Source organism: Prionailurus viverrinus, chromosome A2 (assembly GCF_022837055.1).
Source record: "Prionailurus viverrinus isolate Anna chromosome A2, UM_Priviv_1.0, whole genome shotgun sequence".
Lineage (NCBI taxonomy): Eukaryota > Metazoa > Chordata > Mammalia > Carnivora > Felidae > Prionailurus > Prionailurus viverrinus.
Window position 1 is genome coordinate 9,912,240 of NC_062562.1, and position 12,278 is coordinate 9,924,517.

Genomic DNA, 12,278 nt, shown 5'->3' on the forward strand with positions numbered 1-12,278 from the left:
CAGTGAAGCATTGGCAAAAGAAATGAGTAGACACTTTTCCAAAAAAAACATTCAGATGGCTAATAGACACACGAAAAGATGCTCAACATCTCTCATAAGGAAACTATAAATCAAAACCACAATGAGTTACCACCTCACACCTGTGAGAATGGCTAAAATTTAACAACTCAGGAAACAACAGATGTTGGCAAGGATGCAGAAAAGTGGAACCCTTTTGCACTCCATTTGGGAATGCAAACCGGTGTAGCCACTCTGAAAACAGTATGGAGGTTCCACCAAAAAAAAAAAAATGGAACTACCCTACGGGGCAGCAATTGCACTACTAGCTATTTAGCCAAGGGACACAGGAGTGGTGATCAAAGGGTCACGTGTACTCCAATATTGATAGCAGCACTATCATCAATCCACAAAGAATGGAAAGAGCCCAAATGTCCATTGACTGATGAACTTATAAGGAAGAAGTGGTATACACACACACACACACACACACACACACACACACACTGGAATATTACTCAGTGATCCATAAGAATCAAATCTTGCCATTTGCAACATGGATGGAACTAGAGTGTATTATGCTAAGCAAATCTGGTCAGTCAGAAAAAGGCAAATATCATATAATTTCACTCCGACGTGGCATTTAAGAAACAAAACAGATGATCATAGGAAAATGTAAGCAAAAATAAGATACAGAGATGGAGACAAACCATAGAAGACTCTTCAAGACAGAAAACAACTGATGGTTACTGGAGGGGAGGTGGCTGCAGGAATAGGCTAGATGGGTGATGGGTATTAAGGAGGCCACTGGTGATAAGCACTGGGTGTTAGATGTAAGTGATGAATCATTAAATTCTATTCCTGAAATCATTATTACACTATATCTTAACTAACTTGGTTGAATAAAAAAAATAAATAAATAAAAGTAAACAGAAATGTAAATAACTCATACAACTAAACAGCAACAAAAAACAATGGGCAGAGAATCTGAATAGACATTTCTCTAAAGGAGACATCCAGGGGCGCCTGGGTGGCTCAGTCGGTTAAGCGTCCGACTTCAGCTCAGGTCACCATCTCGCGGTCCGTGGGTTCGAGCCCCGCGTCAGGCTCTGGGCTGATAGCTCAGAGCATGGAGCCTGCTTCCGATTCTGTGTCTCCCTCTCTCTCTGCCCCTCCCCCGTTCATGCTCTGTCTCTCTCTGTCTCAAAAATAAATAAAAAACGTTAAAAAATTTTTTAAAAAAGATAAAAAATAAATAAAAAATAAAAAAAATAAAGGAGACATCCAGATGGCCAACAGACAAATGAAAATATGCTCAGCATTTCTCATCATCAAGGAAATGTAAATCAAAACCACAATTGAGATACCAACTCACACATGTCGGAATGGCTAAAATCAAAACCACAACAAACAACAAATGCCAGTGACAATGTGGAGAAAAAGGTACCTTGCACACTTTGGGTCGGAATGCAAACTGGTGCAGCCACTGTGGAAAACGGTGTGGAGGGGCCTCAAAATTTAAAAATAGGACTACCTTACGATCCAAGAATTCCACTACTGTTTCCAAAGAAAACAAAAATGCTAAATTGAAAAGATATACGCACCCCTAGGTTTATTGCAGCATTCTTTACAACAGACAAGATATAGAAGCAACCTAAGTGTCTATCAATAAATGAATGGATAAGGAAAATGTGGAACACACACACACACACACACACACACGAATATTTATCTGATGTGTCATTCACAAACATCTTCTCCCATTCTTTGTGCAGCCTTTCAATTCTCTTGCTTGTTTTCTTCACTGTGCAGAAGATTTTTACTTTGGTGAAGGTCCAATAGTTCATGTTTGCTTTTGCTTCCCTTGCCTCCTGCAACATGTCTAATAAGAAGTTGCTAAATCCGAGGCCAAAGAAATAGCTACCTGTGTTCTCCTCCAGGATTTTGATGGTTTCCTGCCTCACGTTTAGGTCTTTTGGAATTTTGAATTTATTTTTGTGTATGGTGTAAGCAAGTGATCCAGCTGACGTTGCCTGTTGCCACCCAATTTTCCAGCATCATTTTTGAAGAGACCGCCTTTTTTCCATTGGATATTCTTTCCTGCTTGGTGAAGATTGCCCGTATCATTGTGGGTCCATTTCTGGGTTCTCTATTGTGTTTCATTGATCTGTGTGTCTGTTTCTGTGTCAGTACCATACTGTCTTGATGACTACAGCTTTGTAATACACCTAGAATTACGAAATGTTTTATAAATGTCAACTTTTAACCTGTATTAAAAATACAAAACTCCTAGTTGATTTGTCAAAAGAATTATGAATCCAAGGATTATTGTACCCATGGTTTTCCAGCAAATGAGCACATCTTTGCTTGGTGGAGAGGGAATAGGTATTTTCTAGACTATCAGGAGTTGTGTTCCCACCACAACCCATGTTTTATTTATTTTATTTTTTTGTGTGTGCTTTTATTTTTTTTATTTATTTATTTTTTATGAAATTTATTGTCAAATTGGTTTCCATACAACACCCAGTGCTCATCCCAAAAGGTGCCCTCCTCAATACCCATCACCCACCCTCTCCTCCCTCCCACCCCCCATCAACCCTCAGTTTGTTCTCAGTTTTTAACAGTCTCTTATGCTTTGGCTCTCTCCCATTCTAACCTCTTTTTTTTTTCCTTCCCCTCCCCCATGGGTTCCTGTTAAGTTTCTCAGGATCCACATAAGAGTGAAACCATATGGTATCTATCTTTCTCTGTATGGCTTATGTCACTTAGCATCACACTCTCCAGTTCCATCCACGTTGCTACAAAAGGCCATATTTCATTTTTTCTCATTGCCACGTAATATTCCATTGTGTATATAAACCACAATTTCTTTATCCATTCATCAGTTGATGGACATTTAGGCTCTTTCCATAATTTGGCTATTGTTGAGAGTGCTGCTATGAACATTGGGGTACAAGTGGCCCTATGCATCAGTGCTCCTGTATCCCTTGGATAAATTCCTAGCAGTGCTATTGCTGGGTCATAGGGTAGGTCTATTTTTAATTTTCTGAGGAACCTCCACACTGCTTTCCAGAGCGGCTGCACCAATTTGCATTCCCACCAACAGTGCAAGAGGGTTCCCGTTTCTCCACATCATCTCCAGCATCTATAGTCTCCTGATTTGTTCATTTTGGCCACTCTGACTGGCGTGAGGTGATACCTGAGTGTGGTTTTGATCACAACCCATGTTTTAAAGAACCAAGGGTCATAGTCAACACAGGTTCCTGAGCCATAGATTTGGAAAAAAACTTTCACTCAGGTCTGTGAAAAGTTTCAATGTTAGAGCTCTGGAAGCCAGGAAAGTTCGAGGAGGAGTAATAAAAATCGGATATGCCTGAATTCTAACCTGTATCTTGGGAACAGAGAATCTACAGGAAAAATTCCATGCTGTCCAGATATGTTCCCATGGGGAGATGGGCTCAGGGGTTGGAGTAATAATGGGAAACGTGTCTAAGGAGTTGGTGCAGAGAACAGATACAGCAAACATAAGGAGCTATAAATATTTCCTCTGCTGCAGATCCAGACATGGTTAACCCGAAGCTGGAGGAGACGTGGTTTTTGCATTTGGATTCTTCAGCCTGGCTTGAATGCTTCACTCCTTCCTGTTCTGGGAATACAGCTTCACTCTCGATCATCAACCAACAGGAAGGAATTCAGACTTCCACCTGGAGACGTTCCTCTCACAGACCCCATCCAGGTGAGGCTCAGAGCTCAGCAGGTATTTCGGGAAAGGTTCAGAGAGATTGGTAGCTGGAAGCTATTTAATAGACTATTTAATAGACTATTTAATAGGCTGTGAGAATATTAAAAGGAACTATACCCACGAAGACTCATGAGGGAGAGGACTCCTTGCTTCAGAAAGAGGAGATAGGACTTTCAGGATAGAGAAGAGGTGAAAAACTCCAAACGGACCAGGGGGTGACTCCAAGCAGAGGGAAGCAGGGGTGTAGAGGCTCCGAGACCTGAGCTGGGCCTTCCAGAGAAGCTACAACTCAGGCTCGGTGTGTGTGAGATCGAAGGGGTGAGGCGGTGTGAGTGTAAAGCTGGTGGGTCGTTCAGGGGAGGCAAGCCAAGTGTTGGAAGGTATGGAATTGGGGGTTCATTCTCCAGGGAGGGGTGAAGGAGGGGTTCCTTGTGCCGGGAAGTTTCATCAGTGTCCGGGAGGCCACCTCATTCCTCAACATTCCCTGCCACCACCTCTCATCAGTCTTCCTCTGGCTCCTTCCCCTGGACACACTGGCTTTCTTTTGAGCCTGGGTCTTTAACACAATATGCAAACAACAAAAGGCAGGATGGTGAAGGGGAGTGGGAGACACTGGCTTCCGGTTAAGGAATTCCTTCCATGTTCAGGAAGGGGAGACTCAGAGGAGGTAAAGGCCCAGCGGAGGGAATACAGTCAGTGATGCTGTCACAGGCTGTGTGGTGACAGATGGCAGCTCCATGCCTGGTGAGCAGGGCGTGATGTTGACACTTGTTGAATCACTGTGTGGCGCCCCCCAAACTAACGTGACCTGGTGTGTCGACCACCCTCATGCTTTAAAATATTAATTTAGAAAAACCCACGTCTTTCCTCAGAGCTGTCGCACTCATAGTTCCCTCCGATGGGCACGCTCTTCCCCAGAGGACCTCGTGTCTCCTGTCTCCTCGAGGGCTCTGTTTACATGTGTGCCAGTGTGCCCAAACAACCAGGAAGAGCCATCCCTCCATCCACGCTTCCCTTTACACAGGCTTTGTTTTTCCTCACGGCACCTGTCACCTCCATATTTTATCTGGTCTTTATTTGCTTATCCCCTTTCTCCATCACTGAACCCTCCAGGCTTTTGTTTCTAGACACTTATATGCTTTGTGTGAAGGTTAGTCAGTGCTCAAGGTTATTCCTCAAATGGGTGACAGAATTCCTCATTAAAAGTATAGAAAATATGAGCACTTGGGGAAAATGTTAAGTGTGGGAAGTGAATACCTATTCAGAGCTGGCAAGGAGATGCTGAGAGGGGACAAGTTCCATACAGAAACGATGGATATTCACTTTTGAATGCAAAATAAGAATTGTAGCATTTCAATGATATTTGCAATGTTCATTATTGAGAAAATCAGTCATGTTATTTTTTTGTTGTTGTTCCCTGGTAGTCACCTCCAGCACATGAATCCAGGAAATGAAACACAAATTTCAGATTTTTTTCTTCTGGGATTTTCAGAGAGACCAAAACTGCAGCCCCTCATATTTGGGCTTTTCCTCTCCATGTACCTGATCACAGTGTTTGGGAACCTGCTCATCCTCCTGGCCATCAGCTCTGACTCCTGCCTCCACACCCCCATGTACTTCTTCCTGGCCAACCTGTCCTTTGTAGACATCTGCTTCACCACCACCACCGTCCCAAAGATGCTTTGGAACATCCAGACACAGAGCAAACACATAACCTATGAGAACTGCATCACACAGATGTATTTTTTCCTGCTCTTTGCAGGATTAGACATCTTTCTTCTGACAGTGATGGCCTATGACCGCTTTGTGGCCGTCTGTCACCCCCTACACTACATGGTCATCATGAATCCCCGGCTCTGTGGACTGCTGGTTCTGGTGTCCTGGATCATGTGTGTCCTGAATTCCTTGTTACAAACCTTAATGGTGTTGGGGCTGTCCTTCTGTACAACCTTGGAAATCTCCCACTTTTTCTGTGAACTCAATCAGATGATCCAACTTGCCTGTCCTGACACCTTTATTAATAACTTGGTGATGTATCTTGCAGCTATGCTGCTGGGTGGTGCTTCGTTGGCCGGGATCCTTTACTCGTACTCTAAGATAGTTTCCTCCATCTGTGGGATCTCATCAGCTCAGGGCAAGTATAAGGCATTTTCCACCTGTGCGTCTCACCTGTCGGTTGTCTCCTTATTTTATTCTACCAGCCTAGGAGTGTACCTCAGCTCTGCTTCTACCCAGAGCTCCCACTCAAGTGCCACAGCCTCGGTGATGTACACGGTGGTCACGCCCATGCTGAACCCCTTCATCTACAGCCTGAGGAACAGAGACATAAGGAGGGCTCTGAAAAGATTTGTTGGGGTTCCAGCAATGCATGGGACAATCATCCTGAGGCGAAAGACGTGCCCATGATTGCAGGGCTCAGAGCCTCAGAGCCAGGAACTGCTAATCTTTGATCACACTGGGGAAGTAGAATCTGCTCCTTCTATTTACTTCCTGGCATTTCTGTTTGTTAGAATTCAACTTTTCTATACATTGAGGTAACTCACTTTATCAAGACTCCACTCTGTCTGATATACCAATTCACCTTTGTTCACTTTCATACGTTCCCAGTGTTTTCCCAAATGTTGGATCACAAATGCCTGGAAATTTCTGTATCTTACAATGGGCAAGTTGGTCTCCTTAAAAATAATTTCATTTCAAATTATTTATACCATGCCATATAAAATTTCCCTAATTTTCCCCAAAGAATAATCCCAAGGTGAGTTATTCATGTGGAAAAACACTACACTTGGCCCCTAGGCCCCCTACATAATTTTATTGTAGATGGAAATACAAAGCCACTGCTTTCACCTGGAATCTGTGAATCTCTTTTAAGTCCCTTCCTTAAGAACTCTTTGATGATGTGAATTCTAGCAGGGGTCCATTTAAGCCTCAGGCTATTGACACCAATGCTTAGGTAGGAAAAGCCAGGCATTTGCATATGCCCTTGTGCTTGTGGACATTCCCCCAAGTGTTTCCCTGACCAGAGCCTATGCTGTGACTGCCCTGGCCTTTGGGTTCTTATTTTGGTCACACCTCAGCAACACCCACCAGAGGACTCTAAAAACACAAGGTTCATTGCTCACAAATGTTGAGGGCACATGGGATTCCCAAAGGCCATTGAAGGAGGTCTCAGAGAGGGAGAGACTTTAACAGGGAAGGAAAGAGAGCACTATGAAGGATCTGGCTCTTGGGGGGTCCATGGGGGGAGTGACTATGTTTTACTGGGCTCAGTTTTTATGGATGAATTTAAAACACGAGTGGAGTTGGAGGATGGGCCGAATGGGCCAAGAAGAGGGGGAATGGAGGTATGGAAAGATCAATAATGAGAATGGAAGACACAGTGTGTGGAATATAGTCATCGATGATGTACTAGCGGTATAATGGGACAGGTGTCAGTACACCTGTGTGAGCCCGCATAATGTACAAAGAAGCTGAATCACTGTATTGCAGACCTGAAACTAAGGTAACATCGTGTGTCAACTGCACTCATGTAAACAGTTAAAGAAAAAGAATAATAAAATATTATCCCCCAGTACTCAAAAATAACAACAGCAAAAACCAGACAAAAAGCCCAGTAATGGAATGTGGGCACCGAACAGGAAGAGTGGGGTCACTCACAGTTGTTACCTAGATTACCAGGGCTTTCTAATGGGGCAATTTGTGAGGGGGGGCCTGCATGTTTGTATAGTAACTGAATCATACACCTGGCAATGTGTTAATATGAATAGTGGTCTTTGAAATGGATGCCTCAGAATTGAAAAACCTAATGTCAGGCAATTACTGTACAAACAGGCTTCTGTGTCTCATAACTGGACTCTGTTGTTGTTGTTGTTGTTGTTTTTCTGTTATTCAGCCTGGCATCCAGAGGCCTATCATAGCCACTGGTAAAAACTGATGAGCAAATATGTACTTCCCCGTGGAGTCAACATGGAAAGACAAATTGGAATAAACAGATTGATCTAATATGTTCTTGGTGTCAGAGGAGACCATAAACCCAAGGAAGCAAAACACCCATTGTGTTCCTATGCAAAATATTTCTTTTTCATGCGCTGCCTCTATTTAATGAAGCATGGAGGCTTTTGTCCGCACTGAGGTGGTTTGTTCACTGAGGTAAGGGGTTGCTTAGTGTCTTCTGTTTTATCTCCGAATTCGCTTCCCGTTTCTTCTGAAAGCTTTGAAACGCTACCTACTATCATGAGTCTTCCTACCGTCGCATGAAATAGGTTCCTTTTCCCAGTATGTAAAGTGTGCGCTTTGGTGAGTTAAAGGAGCCACACGCAAATGAACAGTAGATATTTCAAGTTTCTATTTGTGTATATTGTAATACTGTCACATAAGCTTTAACTGCTTTGTTGGAGAGTTTCTTTTCTAAGTTTATTTATTTATTTTGAGAGAGAGAGAGGAGAGAGAGAGAGAGAGATGGGGGAGGGGCAGAGACAGGGAGAATCCCAAGCAGGCTCCACAGTGTCAGCCCTGATGCAGGGCTCAGTGCCATGATGTTAGGTAACTTCTAAACATTCAAGCATCCTGAGACTTTGCTGAGTTCATGTATCAGCTCTAGCAGTTTTTTGGTGGAGTCTTTCGACTTTTCCATGTAAAGTATCATGTCTTCTGCAAAAAGTGAAAGTTTGACTTGTTTGCCAATTTGGATGCCTTTATTTCATTTTGTTGTCTGATTGCAGAGGCTAGGACTCCCAACACTATGTTAAACAACAGCGGTGAGAGTGGACATCCCTGTCCTGCTCCTGATCTTAGGGGGAAAGCTCTCAGTCTTTTCCCATGGTGGGTGATATTAGCTGTGGGCCTTTTTTTGTACGTCTTTTATGGTGTTAAGGTATGTTCCTTTTATCCCGACTTTCTTGAGGATTTTTATCAAGAAAGAGTCTGTATTCTGTTGAATGCTTTTTTCTGCATCCACTGACTGGATCATATGGTTCTTGTCCTTTATTCTATTAATGTGATGTATCATATTGATTTGCAAATATTGAACCAGACTTGCAGCTCAGGAATGAATCCCATGTGATCATGGTGAATAATTCTTTGGATACACTGTTGAATTCAATTTGCTAGTATCTTGTTAAGAATTTTTGCAGGATACAAAATCAATGTACAGAAATCGGTTGCATTTCTATACACCAATAATGAAGCAACAGAAAGAGAAATCAAGGAATTGATCCCATATACATAGACCTGGAGGAAACTGTAACTCACAGTGGTGCTGTGAGTTTACTCATCATGAAGGGGTCACATTCATGGAAAAGGAAGAACAAAAAACCTAACTGCAGTTACTGCTTCCAAACTGGTCTCTTGGGATCAGAGATTCATTAGAGAAATGTCCTTTGTGTGCCAAAGGGTTGTCCACTTGGGAGCCATGCTGGAGTAAGAAGAGAGACATGTACCTAACGAGCAGACACAGGGTGCCGAAAATACCTCCTAGTCTCCTGTCTGTCAGCTTGTGCACCTTAGACAGGAAGGGGTGTAGTTTTCTTCTGTTTGTTCTGAGTAGTAACATTGGCTGGGGGCTGATGCTTCTCTGACCGTCCTGCTTTCTCCATTGAGGAGAAAATGATCTCTAATCTATCATCCAGGGAGGAATTCAGCATCCAGGGAGGGATTCAGACTTCCATAAGGAGACCTTCCTGTCAGACAACTCAGCCTCATCATCCATGGATGAGAGGGTCAGAGAGAGTGGAAGTCGAGAACATTAATCTGTCATCTCCTGAGGCCCAATCCAATTTAGCCCAGAGCATATCGCTGTGTCTGTGTGTTTGCTCGCTCAATTAAGTTATAATGTATTTATTCAGTGTTAATATCAGTTTCACCGAATGACTGCCGTTCACACTTTTGAAGATCTTTCTTATTCTACCATTCAATTGCTATTATGGCCATGCTACAAAAAATATGTTGAGATTGTTAAATTCACTGTGTGTTTCTAATGGAGTATAATTTTGTCCCCCAGGGGACATTGGTCAATGTCTGGAGACACTTTGTCTGTCACGCTGGAGAGGGGTGCACAGAGGTCAGGGATGCTCTGAACATCTTACAGGGCACAGGACGCTCCCCACCACAGGGCAGGCTCTGGGCAGGATGGGTGCAGAGACTGGGAAACTCCTGGTGACAGAATGTCAGTATATGTAATACAGCTGCTTTCAGCTTCTGCATTCAACCTGGTTACACTTACTCTTATGCCAAAAAATTCAGAATAACCCTTTGGCTCCTATTTGAAAGTTTCAAGCACAAACAGTGTAACAGTCCTGTAAGTTCTTTTGCAGGCAGCTGGGTGAAAGAGACAGTTCTTGTTATTTTCCTAAACCATCCCTCAGTTTCAGCCAAGGTCATATGTTTGATGACCATCCTGATTGGTTTTATTATTATTATATGCCCATAGGTTATTCTCTCTCTCTCTCTCTCTCTCTCTTTTATTTTTAAAACATTACCAACATTTCAAATGATTTCCTGAGATCATTGTTTCTCAATTGATTTTTGCTATACATTTTGATCATAAAAATTTTATATTTTATTTAAATAAATCTATCTTCTTACTTCTGAGATTATGGCTTTATTTAGTGGTTTTGCTCACTTGTGAATGTTATATGTAGTTTCCTTGATGTTCTGCTATATTGTATGGTTCCGCTTACACTGAGGTCATAATCCCTCTGATGTTGGTAACGTGTCTGCGGGATAGGTCCAGTTTCATATTCTTCCAGATAGATATCCATTGATGCCAGTATTAGTTTAGACATCCCTTTATTCTAGATGTTATTTAGCAATTCAACCTTTTCCAATGGAATGAAATACACCCTTCCCATATGGTCAATGTCCTTATACTTTGAGACCTAATTTCTGAGTCATCCCACAAATACAAACTGAGCATTGTAGGAACATTACGTATTATGTTTTTTCGCGTGTAGGCCATTGACAATTTAATTATGAATCCATGTTGATATCATTAACAATTTCTTTTTTATAGCCAATTTCAGTTAGTTTTTAGTTTTCACATAATTTTGCTGTGGACAGTTGTTTGGAAACTAGTCATTTTAACCTGGTTTCATTATCCTTTATTTTTTAAATTCTATAATTTTTCATATCCTTGGGTTTTTCATATTAACCATATATTCACATACATTGTGACAAAAACAAAAGTGAACAAAGAAGGTGAAATCCCTTCACTAGCATATGTTTCTGTGTAGCATCATGGACAGAGAACAATAATATAAATATACGGATGGCATCATGCGGTCAAGCATAATCATGTGAAAGAAGTTATTTGGTACAAAACTGGACTGTCGTGACGTCGGGAGCATTTACAGAGCATGGTCTGGGGAAGCCTCTGTCCAGTGGCTGACATACAGAATGAGGATTCGAGGTGCCCCTTGGGTTTGTGAAAAAGAGACCAATACGCAGAGTCCAAGAGTATCGATGAGAGGATGTCACATAGGGAAGGGAGAGGAACGCCTGGGTGGCTCAGTGGGTTAAGAGACCTCTTCTTGGTTTCGGCTCAGCTCAGATCTCACCGTTTGTGAGATCCAGCCCCTTGTTGGGCTCTGTGCCCACAGCCTGGAGCCTGCTTGGGACTCTCTCTGTCCCTCTCCTGCTTTGTGCTCTCTCTCTCTCACCCTCCCTCCCCTGCTTGTGCTCTCTCCCTCTCTCTCTCCCCTGCTTGTGCTCTCTCTCTCTCAAAGAAATAAACATTAAAAAGAGAAAGGGATAACAGGGCTGCCCTCACCTGCTGTCAGCCCCCATGAAGACGAATTGCCCAAGTAATGATGCAAGAGGCACGTGAAAGCGAAGTCTTCCGTGGTTGACCTTGTAACTGCGCGCCCTGTAGCCAATCACGTGCTCTTCCTTTTGTGAAGTGTTGGCTTATCCCCTTGCTCATATTTTCCCTTGGCCCCGCCATATGTAAGCTGTTTGACGTTAGGAAGATATCGGCACTTTCGTCTTTGGGGGAGGCAAATGTGTTCTCACATGGTTTTTTGCTGGGCATCGGGGGAGGTGGTTGGGTGCAAAGCTGCCAGAAGCAAGGAGGTTACTGATCCTCGCAGTCCCTCGGGGACTCCCTGACCTTCTTGGATCCTTGAATTTTAATAAATGAATTTTAAAAAGTTGGGGTACTAACCTCTTTGGTTGTGTAATAGTTTAGCAGAAACAAGTAGGAATTTCATTATTAGATCACAAGTTACAAACTGTCATTTTTCCCTTATAATGAAGTGTTTATTAATTATAAGAGATACGTTTCGATTTTCTGCAGCATAGACTAGCTTAGCACACTAAAGGGATTCTATGGTTTAATTTTGACAAAAGTACAATCTATGATGTAGTACTTTCATGAGCTGTTTCTGTATTGTAGAAATGGGCTCAGAGGAATTCAATGTGCTGCTCAAAGGCACAAACCAATCAGCATGTAGTCTTAATTGGAATGATGTCAGGATTTTCTGGTTCTGAAACTCTGGGAAGTGGTTCCCACCAGAGTTGCTCTTGGGATTTTTGTCCATGTCTG

At 42.6% G+C, this 12,278-nt stretch overlaps 1 protein-coding gene across 1 annotated transcript; it reads left to right on the top strand.

Moving 5' to 3' along the window:
* The first annotated feature begins 5,176 nt into the window (after positions 1–5,176).
* LOC125159100 (olfactory receptor-like protein OLF4) lies at positions 5,177–6,005 on the top strand. The gene is given in 2 exon segments (XM_047847020.1): positions 5,177–5,950; positions 5,952–6,005. Coding segments are annotated over 2 exon segments (828 nt in total).
* The last annotated feature ends 6,273 nt before the right edge of the window (positions 6,006–12,278 follow it).